This window comes from Natator depressus, chromosome 5 (assembly GCF_965152275.1).
Source record: "Natator depressus isolate rNatDep1 chromosome 5, rNatDep2.hap1, whole genome shotgun sequence".
Classification (NCBI taxonomy): Eukaryota; Metazoa; Chordata; order Testudines; family Cheloniidae; genus Natator; species Natator depressus.
In genome coordinates, this window is record NC_134238.1 from 128,316,056 (window position 1) to 128,335,996 (window position 19,941).

Consider the following 19,941-nt stretch of genomic DNA (forward strand, 5'->3'; position numbering starts at 1 on the left):
CAGTGCCTTATGTTCCATGACCCAGTACTGTGTCACAACCCGCAGTTTGAAAACCACTGCTCTAAGGTGCGTGCTTGGGTGGCTGCACATGAGAGAATGAAGGGCCACCCACCTAATTGGGGAGCCACACAGGGAGAAGAAGGGGTGGGGAGAATTTAGGATATGCAGGACTGCGGTGGCCAGAGAAAGAGGCGACTTTCCCCAGTTCCAGGCCTGTAGCTACTGGGGAGAGATGGCCCTCCTTCCCAGCCCCAGCTCAGGAGCTGCCTGGGTGGGGATGAGAGGGAGAGACCCCCCTCCTTCCCAGCCCCAGTTTGGGGACTGTCGCAGCAGGGGAGAGAGGGCACATCCATCACATTAGAAAGGTAAGACTACTGATATTAAAATATGAATTGTGTGCTTTTATTTGTAGAACAAAAAACATTAATTTTTTTAAATATAATGCTTTTATCCAAAGCACTTTACAAGAGATAGCTAACGGTACAAACATTTGGAAAGGTCATTAAGTGGCCTGCTGAGACTTCAGCAATTTTTAAGTGGTCCGTGAAAATAAAAGTTTGAGAACCACTCCCCAGCCTATGTTACTACACACCTTACACGGTCTACTAGGGGAAGGCAGCTGCACAGCATTGCCTCATTCACTGCACACTTTCCAAGATGCCCTTGACAAGGTCATTAGAAAACGGTAAGGATGTTCTGCTGTGTTACCGGAGACACAATACATCAGGTAATTAAAGAGGGTGTCAGAAGGCAGGGTAATGAGGCACAGTTAGGGTTGCAGGTGGAACTTTCAAATGGTACTTCCTGATTTTTTAGTGCTTAATTATGCAACCTGCGCATTCCCTTAGCATACTTTCTGCGTAGTAGTCTGCAAAGAGAAAGTCAGATTACGGGGTGATGTTTTCATCCGCTGTGGTCCTCCCACATAAACGCTGCAGTGTTTACAATCCCCTCCACTGCGTTATTGGGTCAGTGCCTCTCCCTAGCATTCGAAAGGGATGCAAACAGGTCAGGCTAAAGACTAGTTTGGGAAGCTGTGAGTTACAGTCAGCGGAATAACGCGAGGAGCAGAACAAGCCCCTGCTCCTCTGTGCCATGAAGGCGATGAAGAGCGATCATTTATAAATGAACCCCCCACACCCGCCCACAGCTCTCACCCGGGGGGGCGCTCTGCCAAAGCCCCTTTTCCCAGCTGGCAGAGCTGTTCAGCCCGCAGCAAGGGAGCGTGGGCGGGTGTGTGGGCAGCTGCCAGCGCGGAGCTGTGTGCGCTCCCATGCCCAGGCGGGAGGGAGAGAGCCGCGGCCGCTGGAGGGGCGGAGAGAGCGGGCGCGAAGGCGGCGCTGCTGCTGGGAGGGGGTTTGACATCAGTTCCCCTGTAGGAGTTTCAGTAAATGCCACAAGCCGAAGGCGCGGAGCCCTGGGCGGCGGCTGAGGCTGCAGCTGCCCCCGGGGAAGCCGACCCGCCTGCCAGGGGGGAGCCCGGCCCCCGCCTCCCCCATCGCGGACACCGCGCGGAGCAGAGCCTGGGCGGCCCGGGCGCAGGCAGCCCACCTCCCTGTCGTGCATGCGGCTCTGGATCTCCTTCCCCTGGGTGCCGGGCTGAGGCGGGCGGGGGCCCCCCGACATCCCAGGCGAGCGACTAGTCCCCGCAGCCCCCGCGGGGGGTCCCCTTGCTCCCGCTCCGGCCGGAGGCGGGGCGGGCCCCCTGGCCGGCCGGGCGGGCAGCATGAGCGGCGGCCGGGCGGCGGTGAAGATGGAGGCCCCGTTCTACCCCGAGGAGGGGCTGGAGCTGCTGCCCGACTTCGTGCCCGGCTTCGGCAACGGGCTCGGGGCAGGGGCGGAGACGGCGGGGCACAAGCTGCTGCTCGGGGTCGGTAAGAAGCGGGAGATGGCGGCGGCGGCCGCCTCCCCCTCGGCGCTGCCGGGGTCGTACACCCTGCGGCCGCCCAGCGGCACCCGGAGCGGCGCGGCGCTCAGGCTCATCCCCGCCGCGGCGCCCCCGGGCTCGGCAGCGGGGGGAGGAGCCGGCGGCAGGGGCGGCCAGGAGGCGGCTCTGTTGGCGGCCGGGTCCCCTGCGGAGCTGCCGCTGCTGAAGCTGCCGCCCGCGGCGGACCTGGAGCAGCTGCTGATCCAAGGCAGCCCGGGCCTGGGCCCCGCCAGCCCCTGCCCCGCCGCCGCCCCCCCGCCCCCCGCGGCCGGGCCCTTCCTCTACCGCCAGCAGGTGACGCAGGAGCAGGAGGGATTCGCCGACGGCTTCGTCAAGGCCCTGGCCGACCTGCACAAGCAGAACCAGCTGCTCGGGGCGCCGCTCTCCCCGGGGCCCTGCCGGCCCGCCGCCGACCCGCCCGCCGTCTACACCACCCTCGGCAGCTTCCACCCGGCCGGGCCGCTCAGCCCCGCGGGCGGCACCTACTCCGCCGCCCCGCCGGGCCTGCCCTTCTCCTCCCCCGCCCCGCCGGGGCTGGGCAGCGGCCGGCTCCCCGCTCCCGGCGCCGCCAGGGCCCTGGAGGAGCCGCAGACTGTGCCCGAGGCGCCCCCGCCGGGCGAGGCCGGCAGCAGCGCCCCGACGCCGCCCTCGCTGTCGCCGCTGGACGCGGAGAGCCAGGAGCGGCTGAAGGCCGAGCGGAAGCGGCTGCGGAACCGCATCGCGGCCTCCAAGTGCCGGCGGCGGAAGCTGGAGCGGATCGCGCGGCTGGAGGAGAAGGTGAAGGCGCTGAAGGGGCAGAACGCCGAGCTGGCCGCCACCGCCAGCCTCCTGCGGGCCCAGGTCACCCAGCTGCAGGGCCGCGTCCGCAGCCACCTCTCCAGCGGCTGCCACATCAGCGCCGCGGGCCCGCCCGCCCCGCCGCCCCCGGAGGAGCCCGCCGCGCCGGAGACCAGCGCCTGCTGAAGCCGCGGGCCGGAGTGGGACAGAGACTGAGCAGCCTGCCCGGGAGAAGGGGCGACCCCCCAGCCCCGCGCCTCAGACTGGACCCGGGGCGGGAGCGGCCCCGAAAACACGTGCGAGTCTCGCTTCCTCGTCCCCGCCCCGGCGCTTTGCACGGCGGCTCGCAGACTGGGCTCGCCTGCCGGGGAAGAGCCAAAGGCCCCCCGCCCCAACGCGCTGCCGCGGCGGAGAAGGAAAGATCTTCGACTTTCCAGAGTCGTCTTAAAATATTCCGGAGTCGGTTTGGGGATTTGATTGGGGGGGAAGCACTAGAGCATTGCAGGGGAAACATAGGGGTTCAAAGGTTCGAGATTTATTGACCAATAGATAATTTTAAGTACCTAGATTGAAGGTCCCTCTTTATTTATTGATGCCTGGAAAGGAAGCAAAGTACAGAAGTCGGGTATTAAACGTCTTGTAAGGTATATTTTATGTTGCACTGAGTGCAAAACGGTTTTATATTGGGTGTTTTACGTTTAAAGCTGACTTCAAGAGAAATTCCTACACTTCAAAGTGAAGGGTGTTTGGGGGTTGTTTTTTCAAAGTTCAAGTGAAGAACTTGAAAGAGCTGTAAAGATTTCAGAACTAAAATAACCCCTGTTTACAGAGAGTCAACTTTATTTTCCTGCAAAAGGCATAATTCCTAATACACCTTAATATAGTGTGTTGTGATGGTTCAATATGTTTGTTCAGAGCTTGGAAAAAAGCTGAAATTACCCATTTCTTTTTTTAAAGTGTGTGTGTGTGTATAGAAAACAAAATGTGGTAATGGTATTTCTTGGTATTGAGAAGAATTTTTTTAAAAAGATTGTTTTGCTGCAGAGTAGCTTTTAATTTGCAGCTGGCAGTTAAGACATGCAAGTAAAGCACTTGAATGGGTCTGGTTTTAAAATCTAGCCTTAGCTGAGAGAGATTCTGCCAGGTAACTTAGGTTAGAATGAACGATATTTAATTACAGATTCAACTGTAAGAAAATATTCCTACAGATCATAAGCTCCATATTATTTCTTGTGCTAATGCAAACTTGGAGCATTGATATATATATATTTATTTATTTATTGAAACTTGAAACTTTTTTGATGTCACCTAAACCTTATTTTTATAGCAAACGCATCTGGAAGAAATTAATTTGGCAGAAGAGTGTCATTTATGCCATTTCTTTCACTGTGCACATTCCAGTTCTGCTTGCTCTTTATGGGGTATAGTAGCAATTCAGTGCTACCCAGAAAAGGGCTCAGATTGTTTTTTAGCTCTAACAGTTATTTTATGGTAACTCCATTGTATTATGTTTGAATAAATCATAGAAACACAATGGAGAACTAGATTTATTTTTTCAGAAGAAATATGTAAATAATATTTTCTTGTTCTATTTTATTCTAAACACATTTTTCTAGTTGTCTAGGGAGGGGAAGAGTCAAAAATCAGAATGTGAGATGAGTTTCTGGGTGGAAGAGTCCAGTGTGATTTATTTATTTTTGCCTAGATTTTACTAATAAGGGATAGAAAAGGAATGGTTTTCTCTGCTTAGACTTGCTTTTTGGGATTCTCTGGATAAATAGCAAAAACCATGTTATGGGCAGTTTTGCTTTTTTACTACCCTTTGATATGCATGTTTTGAGCGCTTCTGCAAATCAAGGTTTATTCAGTCTTGTGGTTTCGTACAATTAAATTTTCATTTTCAGCATGAACTCTGAAGGTTCATTCAACAAGAAACCCTGTAAGGCCCTGATCCTGGATCTGCCCATACTCAGAACCACTGAAGTCAGTGGGGCTCAGCATGAGCAGATCCAGTTGCAGGATGGGGCCCCACCATAGTCTTTGGAAAATATCTTAACTAATATAGTTTGTTTTGTAAGCATGATCAATTAAACCAATTCCATAACCGTTTTATATCATCCATGTCCTCTTCTAAAAGCTACTTCAGCTATGCTTTGAAATGCACGAAGGGGAATTGATATGCATACAATGTTTTTTGCTTGTAAAGAGAGTCTTGTGAGAGGGTTAACTTAAAATAGCATAGCTGTAAATGTAAACTGTGTGTGAGGCTTCCCCTTGTCAGGCCTGGGACACACACTTAGCACAGATGACTTCAATGAGTAGTGGAGATGCAAACCACGTTAATCATTTAAAAACTGAGTAAAGTTGTAGCATAGCCAGAGCCAAAATGAATGATTTCAGTGATAGTCTAAAACTCCCTTCTTCTGTCCTAAGAATTGTGTATTAGAAATACTAGCGAACAAATGCAATGCCGCTTAATTCTTACGAAGTAACTACAATGTAAAGATCTTTTGCTAAGCGTTCAGTCAGTTTCACCACATTAATAGAATTCAACCAATAGTAATGTGCCATATCTGGCAAATGTGTTAAAAATGAACCAGTGCTTAGTACATGAAAACTGTGCATGTATTTGCAAAGGTGATGGTGCAGAAGTAGAGAATCGATTAATTTTTTACACTTAAACACAAGCTTTACATAAGGAAGGAGGGAACTCTACTTGGTAAGCAAACTTGCACTGAGTGCTCTGCACTGCCAGTGTTTCTACTTCATTAATGGAAAATATGCTAAGTATTTTGACGATACGGCACAGTGGTCAACTTGTGTAGTTTCAAATGAAAGTGGGGGAGGTGGGTGAAGACCTTCTAGCAGTACCTGAGGAAAAGGTTGAAAAACACCTGACGCTGCAATCTAGTTCATTTTGTAGGTGCTCTTTGCTCCTCAGAAGTATTTAAAGATATAGCTTTAAAGGCACTGCATATCATTTCCGATAGGGTTAGTTCACCAATATCTAGAGAAGGGGATGAGCTCCACGAAGAGAAATCACCACAACCTTGCTTCCAAAATGGTGGCAGAATTATAATATGGGGCCAATGAGGAGCCTCTCCAGCATAGCACTAGTAGGGCTACCAAGTAGGGCTACTTGGTTTCTTTCTCCAGTGATATCTCCGCAATTTGTGGAGCTACATGGCATGTTATTCTCACCAAAGTCTTATCCGACCTCATCTTGAATGTCTGCAGTGTTGGTTTTATGACTACCTCCTTAAGTCTGTTCTTCTACCATTCTTTTTAGCTTGTAATATTAAGCCTAAGCTTTCTTTACTTCAGTCCATTGTTGCTTGTCGGACCATCTTTTAAAATGTTGTAATACCCTGTTTATTTCCCCAGGTGTTCTTTTTAGATTATATATAGCTCCCTCAGTCTTTCATGTCGTCTGATCCTTGTATCGTTTTTGTTGCTTTTTGTATTTCTCCTAGTTTTTCTTCATTGTTCCTAAATTTTCAGAACCAATAAAGTACACAGTGCACCAAGTACAGTCTCATTAGGCCATTTTAGACCCTGATATCTGGTAAAATTTTCAAAACCACTTAAGTGACTTGGGTGCTCACATCCTGTTTTCAGAAGTGACAGGCACTTAAAAGCCTAATTCTCATTAAAAGTCGGTTGACTTTAAATGAGACTTCAGGACTATGAAAATTTCACCTATCCTCCTAGACTTAATCTGATCTCTTCACACGCATTCCTGATACTGACTGTTCAAGCAAAAGATTCTCATATCTGCAATTTATCATCACTACCAGTCAGTCTTGCATTGTTTTCTAGACAGTTCCAGTCTCTCTTGGTCACTCTGCTTGTGTGTTACTATTTTGTGTTTCTCATCAGCAAATTTGATTGCAGTTTAGTTGACACCTTCCTTAAGATCTACAGTATAAAAATATTACTCTGCACTAAAAAGCATTGGTCCATGGTATTTAATTGGTACTTATGTTTGGCATGTCTTTGTGTCTAGGTGCTACAGAAAGGTGGTGGTGGGTCACTAGATGACATTTATTCTTCTGATTTAGTGTTGAACCCAACATCCCATGGATGGTGGGAGGAGTACTTGTGGCTAGGAATTCCTGTTCACTCCTACTTTCCTCGGGCAGGGGTGGGAGCTATTGGCAACTGATCTACTGCCCACGCTGACTTGGAGTATGGAAAACATATTCTGCTGCTAGTAATTTGTGGTTCCATTCCTAGAAGAGCTGTTTAATTCACTCCTCACTCAGAATGTGTAGTAACATCGTCCAGTTTCATCAGCTGGCCTGACCCATCAGCGTGGTTGTTACAGGATTCCCGTAATGGGTTTTTCCCCTCCACTTCTGGGTATAAACTGCGTCAAGCTCAGATGTGGAATCCAAACACCATTGATATTCTAATAAATGTGTTTTGTTCTAGTTCTGTTTCCCCTGTTCTTTAGTTAAAGGAAAAGAGTGAAAAGACTAACTGAATTGTGATGTTGGTAAATAAGTAGATGTCATTCTTCTCTCTTAGTTCAGTACTGAGCTAATGTCACAGTGCATTGCTGGGATTAGCTGTTCTGTTGGAGGTCCTATCTGCCAGAAGAGGCATAAAGACAATGTCCTGAGTAGCACTTAAAATTTAGGTGGCATAGATCTGATGCTCATAGTTTGGCCAACCAAACCTCTGGTGTAGACGTAACTAGGCTAATGGAAGAATGCTTCTGTCAGCCTAGCTTCTGTCACTCAGGGAGGTAGAGTTCTGACCTAGAGCATCAAGGAAAACCCCTTTTAGTGCTCTAGGCTCTATCTACACTATGGAGTTATGCCAGTATATGTTCAGGGCCGTCGCTATGCTGCACTGTAGTCCTTTTTGCATAGATATGGCACTAAAGATCCCATGGCACTTTCCCAAGAGTATGGGGTGTCATGTCAAAACACAGGTGTTGAATTACAACTTGAGCAATTACATTCTGCATACCTAAAATTCCTACTCCATTTTCAATGATACAGGCTATTCTGTCATATACCAACATTGACTAGAGAAGAGCAGTGCTACAGCAGCTGTCATTTTACCTCAGTGGTGGCTGCATTTCAGTGTTTGGGTGGAGGAGTCTCTAAATATCCCTTATATCTTCAATTACATATCTGTCTCATCGTAAAATGTTGTTTGAATAAGTCCCAATATTAAACCCTGAATTATCCCACATGATATGATTGTTAACATAGCAATCTTGCTATGAACTGCTACTTCTCTTATTTGGCAACCAATTTCTAATCCATGGTATGGGATTTTTAACTAATGGTATTTATTCAGTTATCCTATAAGATTATTCTGGGCATTGATAGTCAAATATACACTAAATCTCCTTTATGTCCTAATCATTAGTCACACTGCAGATGGTAGTTGGATTGCCATGATGTAACTAAACTTTATATACTGATTCCTGTCTGAATGTATTCCTTGTATAGATGCCTGCCTAATAAGCCAACAGTTTCTTAGGGTTTTTCCTTCATATTCTTAAAGTTATTTTCAGAGTTCCTGAAACTTCCTCTGCTGTTTCTTCAGTGCATTTTGTCAGGGCCTCCAGACTTACTTTTTTCACCATCAATTTTTTTTTATATATATATAATATAAAAATAATGATCACCAAAAATAATTATATAATTATTTTTGGTGATACTTTTTTTATCATCTTTGTTTACACCTCCAACTACTGTCTCTAGCAATTTCACTGTTTCTTTCACAGGGTTTTCTGATTTCCTTCCGCTTATCCGTTTTTCATTGAAGCTAAGTACACGTTTGACAAATACTCGATTTGTGCAGCAACATTGCCATTTTCTAAGTATTTTTATTTGGTTAAATAGTAATGTGACCAAGAACAAAATCATCTGCCTGTTAATCTGATCACCAAGGAGGAGAGTATGTATGTCATCAACATTGAGCACAGTGGCTTGATAGGCTATTCAGATATACAGAATCTGGCAGGCAGCCTCCCTTTTAAAAACATGTAGGAAGATGAGCAAGGGAAAGTGAAGTCTTGATTGGGCAGTGTGTGTGTGAAGAGAATCCTGCAAATGCTGACTGCAAAGCCCCAATCTCTTGCTGCAATGCAACCTTGGGTGCAGTAAGTCCTAACTCTGTGGTACTTAATTACATGACAGCTACTCCTGTGATTCACTGAAGAAACTTCTCGAGTTGAATTACATCTTCTCAGAAAGAAAAGGAGGACTTGTGGCACATTAGAGACTAACCAATTTATTTGAGCATAAGCTTTCGTGAGCTACAGCTCACTTCATCGGATGCATACTGTGGAAAGTACAGAAGATGTTTTTATACACACAAACCAAGAAAAAATGGGTGTTTACCACTACAAAAGGTTTTCTCTCCCCCCACCCCACTCTCCTGCTGGTAATAGCTTATCTAAAGTGATCACTCTCCTTACAATGTGTATGATAATCAAGTTGGGCCATTTCCAGCACAAATCCAGGTTTTTACTCTGAAATCTTCTCAAAACTAGAGTATTTCAGCAAACTTGGTTCCAGTTGCCTCTTTGAAGAAGGTTGTCAACGAAATCAGAGTTTATGGAGAGTCTCAATGCTCTGGGTGAGAAATTTTGCAGTTAATATGGAAACCATATTCTATTGTGGAGGACAAAGTGTGTTTAAACTGCTAAGCAATCTTGTGCCACTCAATTGTTTTCTATCATGCCATGCATCCCTGTTGTGAAGTGACTTGCAACCTGTTCATGCTGTTAGACTTATCAGACATAAAGAAGAGAGAGATGCTGGCTCAGAGCAGGAACATAATTTACTTTTGCACTGTGGGATCTTTGATGGCAAGTGCTGCTAATACAGGTTTCAGAAAACAGGAGGGGAAAAAAGTGCGAAAGATCATGTGTAGTGTGTACTAATGGGACAAACATCCAAATTTTACAGTTTGAACTGTCTTCCAAAACAACTTTGCATTGGCCTTGTTTAGCCACTTGTCCCTGTTTGACATTATGGCTACTGGCTAGACGCTCTTTCTAAACTTCTTCTGAACTTCATTGCATGCAGAAAACAGGCCTAAGATGGAACTCCACTTATATGTTGAAACAACTCATACAAACAGGGTGTACACATCCAGGAATTAAAATCCACATCCCCAGTGGCTTTACAGTGGGATATTGTTAATGAGAATTGGTGCATTGGAACCCTGGAAGCAACCCAAGCTGGCATCTGTGTTTTGGTACTAGCTATGGCCTTTGAAAATGGACCTATGCTTAAGTCAGTGATTCTCAACTGGTGTACACAGAGGTCTTCCAGGGTGTACATAACTCATCTAGATCAGTCTCTCAACCTGGGGGTTGTGAGACAGATTTAGAATGGTCACAAGTGCAGGGCTTGCATTAGGGGGTGACAAGCAAGGCCAATGCCCATGCCCCAGGGGGCCCTGCAAAGCTAAGATATATGCTTAACCCCTGGGCAGCGAGGCTTAGGCTTCAGACAAGGCTTGCAATTGAAAAACCGGCTCAAGTATCACACTATGATGTAAATACAATATTTATATTCCAATCAGTTTTATTATATGGTAAAAATGAGAGTCAGCAATTTTTCAGTAACAGTGTGCTGTGACACTTCTGTAGTTTTATGTCTGATTTTGTAAGCAAGTAGTTTTTAAGTGAGGTGAAACTTGAGGGGGACACGACAAATCAGACTCTTGAAAGGGGTACAATAATCTGGAAAGGTTGAGAACCACTACACTAAGTTTTTGACAATAGCATAAATACTATGAATGCAGAAATTTTGTCTCCTTGTGGTTCCAGCCGTAACTAATTCTAAAGTCAGGTCATTTCTTGTGCCAGATATGTGCATTTAAGTATTTTCCTTTCAGCTCAGATATGATTTATCAATGCTAGAGTAGCCAACAAATCTGATTAAAGCATGCAAATGTCTATGAATTCAAAGCAAGAAATAAATACTTCCCTTTATCTAATCTACCCATCCAGGTATACAAAATTAAAGGAACTGCAGTTTCCTCAACTGTAATGAATGTGACCGTGAAGTATGCAATAGCACTGTACTTTCCATATTCCAGCAATCAAATAGTAGGGTGGAAACCCTGCATAATTATACTAAATCTTGCGACTGCAAGGCCCCTTTTAGAAGTTCTGCCAAACAGCATTTCTACCAAGAGGCAGTTCAGAACTGATGATGCAGAGAATATGGTTATTTTATAATACCATTTATCACTGATACATTTTAAGCATTACAGATCATGGCTGTATGTGCTGCAAACTGAATGGACAGTCACCATAAATAATAACTGCTCTGAATTAGCATTGTGGAAAGAGGAGGTTCCTTACTGGGGAACACAGTACTCCTGTCTGACCTGTGAAAGCCAGAGAGATTGAACCTTAAGATTGTGACTTTTAGGTACAAAGTCGATTTCATGGCTGTTACTGAGCTCTGTAGAGGAGCCTGGCTTTACAGGTAAAAGGATATGAAAGTCCTGGTTTAAAAAAAACCTCAATTTTTCTGTAACAGAGAATACACAGAACATTTGATGGTGGGTATGTAGTAAATACTTACTGGCACTTACTTGGGATAGCTTACTTAATTCACTCGAGTAATAGCTCAGAATCATGCCGATCACATAGGGCACTCTGTGCAAAAAGAACTGAAACAGAGGAGACTCAGAAATGAGGTTCTGGATTCTTACTGTGCCACTTTTCCTATTTAATATCCATCACAAGAGGAAGACTCTCTAAAATGGTGGGTAGGTAATGACTATGGTAGGGTTGTTTAACACTACCATAGTCATTACCTACCCACCGTTCTCGAGCCAATGTCATGAAGTCTTATGACCCCAAGCAGACAGGACCTCTGTCTTACATACACTCTGCAAGATTGCAGCTGTACAGTGCCCTCAAACACTCCTGGGGCATTAGATTGTTACTGACCCAGATCATTTTGTGCTAGTTCCTGAATCATATTACCACTTCTACAGCAGTACTTCTGGGCTCCCAAAACTTGACCTGCACCAGTTTCTGAGATGGCAACAGAAACTTACATGCTTGTGGTAAGCAATATGGTGCCATGTATCCTAGCAGGCTGGGAAAATATAATGCAACAATTTTTTTAATTGCTTTGGGGACGGAAGTCTGTAAAACAGTTGCCTTGAAATCTTTTTGACCAGTTTTGTAGTCTATCCATGGATACGTTTGACAATCAAATTTAGTAAAAGTTTTCTATACTGAATACAAACTTTATAAAAATATTTAGTCAAAACTAGATTGTGTTGCTCATTTAAATGTTTCCCAGACTTGTTCTCTGGAAAGTGTGTGCCTCCCAGCCTTGTGACTGGTAACTTCACAATCTTTCTCTCTATAGCCATGGTCACCATCACCCACATGTGATTGAGTAAGGTTCCTGAGTTCTGAAAATGAACCAGACAACACAGAGTTCTGATCTGTAGTTAGGTGAAATCTGCAGTAAGGACAAACTCCAAAAGGCAGCTACTTCCCTGATTTTTTTTTTTTTTTTTTTTAAGGCAAATCTCGAGTTCAGTGGTTCTTAACCAGAGGTCTGGGTCCCCTAGGGGGCCTCAAGCAGGTTTCAGGCGGGGTCTCCAAGCAGAGCCAGCATTAGACTTGCTGGGGCCCAGGGCAGAAAGCCACAGCCCCACTGCATGGGACTGAAGCCTGGGTCCCTGAGCCCTGCCACTCAGGGCTGAAGCTGAAGCTTGAGCAATGTAGCTTCGTGGGGGGGCCCTGTGGCATGGGGCCCTGAGCAGTTGCCCTGCTCGCTACCCCATAATGCCAGCCCTGGCTTTTAGAGGCAGAAAACCAGTGACTGTGGCACAGGTGGGAGTTTTATAGCATGTTGGGGGGCCTCAGAAAGAAAAAGGTTGAGAACCCCCCGCTCTAGTTAAGGATTTGGCTCTAGAAGGAAATAAGTTTTTGCTGGTCCCTTAGGTGTTCCCTTATATCTAAAAGATTAGAGGTATTTGGCTTATTAATACCGCCCATTGCAAAATCAGCTCTGGCGAACAGTGCTACTTAGTTGCAAATACTGTGTATTATGAAGACACGTTTAGGGTAGTTCTGGCATACGAACAACCAGTTTCAATGTACTAAGTACTGTATTTACGCTGGAATAGCTTTACCACTGTCACATTTTTTTAACTACATTGGTGGGGGGAAGAATAATTTTTTTTTTTAAAGATGCAATATTGGGTTAGTGCAGTTATTGGCTTTCATGTGCTGTTTAAAAGTGAGCTAGTTTGCATAGTGTGACATGAGAGATGAAATTTAAGGGCACTACTCAGCCGAAATTCTGTGCCTCCCACCACACCCTGTATTCTGAATGCACGGTTGACTCAACTGAGAAACAGGCCCACAAGCTTTGAGGCCAAAAAGGGAGGGGAGAAATAATTCCCTACCAGGCAGTTGTAGGGCCGTGTGGGGATGAAGAGCTTATGTGATTGAGCATCTTGCTTAATTATAGTTGCATTGCAACTCTCTATGTTGGGTCTGAGCATTTCCACTGCTCCAGCTTTCTGAATGACGGCAACTGTGAGCTTGCAGTAACTCCCCATACAGGTTCATCGGCGCGTGACAAAGTTTGTTGGAGTGGGAACTCTCCCACCTCTGTAGGTTTTTTGGTCTGTGATGTGGAGCAGGGGGAGGAAGAAACCAGCTGCTTCTCCTAGACAAGCTCTGTTTTTGGAGGTGTCTGTCCAAGGTTTGTCGTCGTGCTCTCTCTGAAATTTCTTCTTGTGCTGACAAAGCTTCCTGTGTTAGAATGTGGTGTCCTGCTGTCATCCCAAGAGTCATTACTACTACTGCTGCTGAGTTGGGTGGAGTGTGTGTGTGTCTACAGAAGGGAACAGGTTTGGGCAGGCACATACCAACATCACTGATGTATAATGCCAGTTTCTTGGTGGGGAGAGCAGGTACTTTGGGTTGTGTGTGTGTGGCTGCCTAAGCCTAGTAGAATGGCCCAGCTGCTACAGAAGTGATGCGAGGCTGGATAGAGTTCTGAAAGTTCTCACCTATAGTGGTCGTCATTCTTAGTTCACCTTAAGTTTATTACATTTCTTTATAGTGTGGGAAAAAATCTATTCTTAGCTTCAAACTTTTCTACTTGGAGCTCTGTTAACCACCACTTGAATTCTATTCTGAATTCTCCATTCTGATTCTCCATTCCCAGGAGCAGTATCACTTTAACTGCAAACAGAGGGGATCAAAGGGCTCTCTCAGAAGGGAGAGGTAACGACTGTCATTCCCCACCCCCCCATATAGTCACCAGCAGCCCCACCACCTCAACATTGCTCAAAAGCAGAACTGTACAAAAATCAGTCATTTAGAAACTAGAATCCCACATTATATTCCTCCAGGGGTTTCAGACAGGTAACTAGAATGACCAGGCATTCAAGACCTAACGTAAAGAAGAGTAGCTAGTAAACCTAAGCAACTCATCCCAGATTCCACTTTGCTGCTACAACAATGGTGGTAGATTTTTAATTGTGTTTTTGTGTCTCCCTACTTGCCTCATTAAATTAACAGGTTGAGAAGAGGCAACCGTTCCTGAACCTCCCTGGCAGGAGGGATTTTGAAATTTGAGCAGGTACTTTTTTTGGAGTTGGTTGAATGAGAAATTTGGGATTTATTCCTACAAACAGAGCCTGTTCACATTGTAAAAACTAATTTGCTTGGATTCAGTATTACTTCAGGGTTTCTGTTTCTAGTGGAGTTTTAGAATTCTGTGTGTGTAAATTTCTGTTCTGGCTAGTGTATCATATTCAGACAGAGCTAACTGATTAATTCTGTTGCATACTGACTCCAAATTCTCTATTTTTGTCAGAAAAGCCTTTCCAAGATAATTTTCAACAGATTGGCTTTCAAACATGGTAACATTCTATACTTAAACTGGAGACTACAGGGCTTAATAAAAATGCAGCTGTGGATTATGTCTACTGGATTTTTTTTACATTGCTATTACAGACTGTAATATTAGAATCAAAATAATTAGTCGAAGTGGAAAATATTCGTTTATAACTTGCACTTGATTAAATGTAAAACAGTTGATCTTAATTTAGTAGTGTGTAGGAGATACTATATCTTTTTTAATCAACTTGAGTGGAAAATCCATGTTTACAAGTGTACTCCTGGTTCCTACCAATTGATGGTAGCCAATTTAAAAACAAAACTGGAGGTTAAAACATACTGCAATCCGCTACCTTGGAATAGTGGTCTCACTCCTGTGGCCACTGACGGCACCGAGAGCCTTGTTAGGGACTCAAACAGGAGCAAGATTGGATTCTAAGTCTTTGTTTTACATGCTTAAGACAGAAAGGCGACTTGCCTTGTGCTCCTGTGTCTCATATATAATTTAGAAATACACCAATTAGTTTGTAATACTAGCACCTCTATGGAGATTGCAGTTTGTTTGGGTTTTTTTCCATGGAGGGTTAGACATTTTGGAATGTGTAACATTCATCCCTGTGCTAGATTTGTTTACAGGCAAAGAGATTACTTGTTTGATTTTTGTAATCTGCAATGTGCAATTTTGTACATGCATTTTAAACTAAAAGAAGAGTTTAAAAGGAAGATACGGTCTGTACAGGACTTGGCCATGAGTATTATTTCTTTGATATAAATATCTGAAAAAATAAAATTTCTTTATATTTATCTTTGTGGTGTTGTTTTGAAAATTCAGAAACTTAAACAAGTTAAATTGTTTAATGAAACACGTTTGGCATTGCCTATATAGTCTGTATTCCTAACACAAAAGCGTAGCTTGATCTCTTGTAGTAAATAGGTTGCGCTCCTGCTTCATACTTGCTAGTTGTTCCTTCTTCCAGTGCCAGCCACTTACTTTGTTCTTCGTCTCTTAGCATTCCAAGTTAGGTATGGTTGGGAAAAGTCACGTGTAAAAACGTTGTAGAATTCTGTCTTTCTCTGAATAACTTTCCACTGACTACTCGATTGACAACTCAAAATGTTAGTCTTCTGAAAAAGCTCCAGCCCTTATTTAACTTGATTATTCTGTCTCTTAGCACTAGCTTGGAATCTGAACAAGTATAGTGAATCCGTCTCAGACTAGGGCTGACAATAGCTTACTGGAATCCCGCTTACTGTTAAGGTTTGTATTGTCTCAGAGCTATTAACTAGTAAAAACTTGTTTTGTCACAGACTAGTCTGACCTGAAGATGACCATGGAGCAGATCTGTTGAAAAAAGCATGTTTTGTGTTTTTTTTTCTCCATAGTCACTACATTAACTACATTTTAATACTGGGTGGGATGTAATAGTTTAGAAGTGTCCCACTGCACAGCACATTTGCCAACTAGGAGAGCTGAGCACAACCATTTTCCCACCCTCCAAAAATCTGAGATTTCAGAAAAATTCCCATTGTGCATTGAGGTGAAAGAGATTCAGACCACCCCACCCTGGGATTGCTAATAACCCGGGGGTTAGAGCTCTTGCCTGGGATGTGGGGAATCTTTGTTCAAGTCCCTGCTCTGCCTTATTTGAAAGAGGGCCTTGAAGCTAAAGTTTCCCATTCCCAGAAGGGGCCCTACCCACCAGGCTTGACTAATTCAGGGGGATTTTTATCTCTGATTTTGACCAGAAATTCCACCTTGGACCAGAAAACTTCCTATGAAAAGTTTATTTCATTTCAGCTAATCTGCATTTTCTGATAAAACAGTTTTTTGAAAAATTCCCAGCCAGCTCTGCCCAGTAGTGACCTGATATGGCACAACTGACCGGCGTCACTCAGCCATTGCTTCAGTTGTTTGGGTACTAGTTGTAAGCACTTAGAGAGAGCCCAGTGCTTGCGCTCTAGAAGAAAGCTGTTCAATTAAGACAGACATAAGTCCTACTTGGAGAATTTCTTTCGTAACCAACCCCACCCTACTGCCAGGCTCCCCCTGGAATTAAGATGGTAGGAGAATAATAAAATGTCAAAGCAGTTAAGAATGCTGATAACATGCCTTTAAGGCAAAGATAGATGCCTCACCTATTGGGTCTTCAGGTCCCTGGAGGATTCCCAACAAACATTCACACGTGTGTGTAACTGAACATGGATCTTCAGTAGATCTGTAGAGAAAGTGTAAATACTCTCCACACACTGATTTCTCGTGTGTATGAACTTTAAGAACTATTCAGTGTCAAAGTTGCAAAGTCAAGCACTCTAAAGTTAGAAAATGCCACAATTAAGGTTTAGTGCAACCTTAATGCAGCCCTCTTGTGCATCTGTATTTTGATAGTCTTTCATTACGTGATCAAACATTTTCCCCCCTACAGGACCCTCTGCATTGGGCAACCTTAATTGTGGGATCTCCTAAATTGAGTGCTTGACTTTGCAATCTTCAGTTCATTTGAAAGAGGTGTTGTAAAACAAAATGAAGGAACAGACATTCCATCAGAGAGAATCATGTTGATCCCCTAAGGTGGGTGATGAACAGGGTTCAGACCTTTAGATCTACAGCATGCATGTTTACCACCTAAGATTGCTACCAGTTACGCAGTTATCTTCTCTGTGAACCTGCCACGACGGCGGCGAGAAAGAGCTTTAAAACCCACTGGCAAAGTATATTAGTTGACAGCAGAGGAATGTAGACACAGTACTCCCAGCTTCAATTCCAGGCTCTGGAGGGAAGTGGTTAGTCCCCTGCCCCTAACCTGTTTATCTCTTCTTCCCCCCCCCCCCCCCCCGTTCCCTTTCCCTTCTGCTGCCCCTCACCCTCTGGTAGCTGCAGTCCCCCTCTTTCCCTTCCTCCTCCCAAACACGCACCCCTCCCTGCTTTGCATTCCAGTGTGGCTGCTGCTTCCTTACTGCCTGGACACCAGCAGACAGCCTCCCTGCTCTTAGGTTTGCCCAGCACCATAGCACCCCCTAGGTTTGCCCAGCACCATGGCCAGGAGCAATAATTGCATTGAAAACCCTTCTCAGTCCAGTGATGGAGCATGCTCAGCATCTATGGAGTCTCTAGAGAATTTAGCTTCAGAACAAGTCTGTTGAACATGTGTGGATTGAGGGGTGGGATTTTGTTTTTTGGTTTTTTTTTTTTTTTTTTGGAAGCTTATAACTTAGTCAAATTTGGGCAAGTTTTCACAGGGATGCCAAAAAGCACATCCCTAACACCAGACGTTCCTGCTCTAAAGCATGGGGGCCCAAGAGCTACTCAACTAAGTTATAAGAATTAACGGGAAAAATATTTCCCTAATCTTGTTTCTAAAAACAGCTCTACCATTTTAGCTACAACTTTATCCAGAAATTCAGCCTGAAGGAGGCACCTGCCACGGGAAATTTCTGCCCAAATGGTTAAAGTTTTGCAATGTTATAAGCAACTGAAAGCAGAGTCTAATTCAAAATGTTGGGCAACCTTACCTATAGGTGTTGCTACCAGTTCCACCTATAATGGGTGAGTGTACATATAGCTGTACTGTACAGTTACCATTAAAGGTTATTAGAAGGCATTTAGTTGAGAAAGGTAATTATCTTCTGGGCAAACTAAGATTTATCATCTACATATGCCTCTTCAGATCTGTCCCATTCTCTCTGCCAACTCCCATTAACAATAGCCTTATGTTTACTTTTGAGGGTTGACTACCTGTCCCAACAGATGTCAAATGGGTCTTGTTGCACTCCTTCAGAATCTCTTCCATGCCCAAGGCTCATGTCAGTAGTCACACAGGTTCCTCATCGGACATCTTGCTGGAAGGGTGACAGCCCACATGTTCTTCTTGGCCTAATCCCTACCAGTTCACATCATGGTGGTTGGTTCACCTCTCATTCCTGTCCTGAACTAGAGATTGGTTCCTAAAGAACAGACATTTCCCCAGCTGCAGCCTCTTTAAAAATGCCTCTCTTCCCCTCCCCATGAGTCAATCACATATTACCAAGCTGAGCCTTCTCCCTTACCTGTGCTCCTGGTTGATTCCCAATTTCTGGGCCACTACTTTGAGAAATACAAATGGGTGCTAGCACCCAGTACTAAAACAGGGTGGACAGCTCTTGTCTGAGAGTAGCATTTCATTAAGTTACAACATCAGGCTAGTCTAGTGCTTAGCTTGCTTAGGTACATTTCATGGAGCTGTTGCTTTCACTGCAGGTAGGGAAGAGAGGATGGTGAAAAGAATCCCCCCTGGCCCCCAGCAGATTGATACTATTCCCACTATGTGAACTGATCTGTCTTCTACTCAGGGAGTGTTGGGTGACAGTCTTCTCGCAGGTTAACTGGGGAGGAGGTGGCCATTGGGGAATGGTGCTCCAGGTCTGGCAATAGGTCTATTAGCAGGAGATAAACTGAACAGATTAGTTCCCAACTTGAGGATGTTTTATAAAGCCTGTTCTGAGGAGCATGTATCTGTGTTCTGGCTTGGTTTAGTTACCTTCCCACCAGTATCTATTTGGGAGAGAAAAGACACCTTGAAACTAAACTGCAAGCCATATCTATGTATGTTTGTTTTTTAAAAAAGTTCCTCTGTACCACAAGGTGGTATCCATGCTGAAGCTGTAATGGTGTTCTCCGTGCCACACACTCATCAGGTGGGGAAGTACACATAAGCCTCAACAAGAAATCAGAGCCACCTGAGACAAACTGCTGAAATTCCTATTTTTTCCCTCAAAGTTAGCAAATCTTCAATTTCAGTCCCAGTGGGACCCTGGCAAAGACCAGACTTTTTTCTGTTAATGGATTGCCACTCTAAATTCAGGGAAGTGTCAGCCCTAAGTGTGGGGATTACCCTATATCAAATCTGGCCAGTCCTGATTAGTACCAGACTCCAGTTCACAAGCATCACATTTCAGTGCTTGAGACCCACCCTGCTGAGCATGCCACCCCTTGTCAAAAACCAGAGGGACTGAACAGAACATTTACAGAAAACAGGACTATCCAGTTATAATAGTTAACAACAGTTCTGCAAGGGATATAAAAGCTTCAGGGCTCAGCCATTCTAATGATCAGAGAGCAGGATGAAACCATGGTGGACAGTAGATTATCCCACAGATGGCTGCTGTCAGAGACTGCACATTGGTCTACACGGACCACTGGTTTGATCTGCTCTGGCAGTTTTAATCGCCACAGAACAACATGATTATGAGGGCTACAAAGAGTGAAAAATCTCTTAACGCTAAGCATGGCACTGGACAGCCATACCTTGCTGAGTTTGATCTTTAGAAAAAAGCTGCTCTCAGTTTCTGTAGCACTTGTATCCAAAGTATACAAAATGCTAATTGGTAGAAG

The 19,941-nt window shown here is 44.7% G+C and overlaps 1 protein-coding gene across 1 annotated transcript; it reads left to right on the plus strand.

The window, feature by feature from the left end:
* Nucleotides 1-1,726: 1,726 nt before the first annotated feature.
* LOC141987835 (transcription factor Jun-like) lies at nucleotides 1,727-11,497 on the plus strand. The gene has a single exon (XM_074953624.1). The coding sequence runs from the start codon at nucleotides 1,727-1,729 to the stop codon at nucleotides 2,888-2,890; it is 1,164 nt and encodes a 387-aa protein (XP_074809725.1). The 3' UTR covers nucleotides 2,891-11,497.
* Nucleotides 11,498-19,941: the final 8,444 nt, after the last annotated feature.

Excerpts from the sequence above, each read along its gene's own strand:
- LOC141987835 (XM_074953624.1), top strand. The coding sequence starts at position 1,727 with ATGAGCGGCGGCCGGGCGGCGGTGAAGATGGAGGCCCCGTTCTACCCC.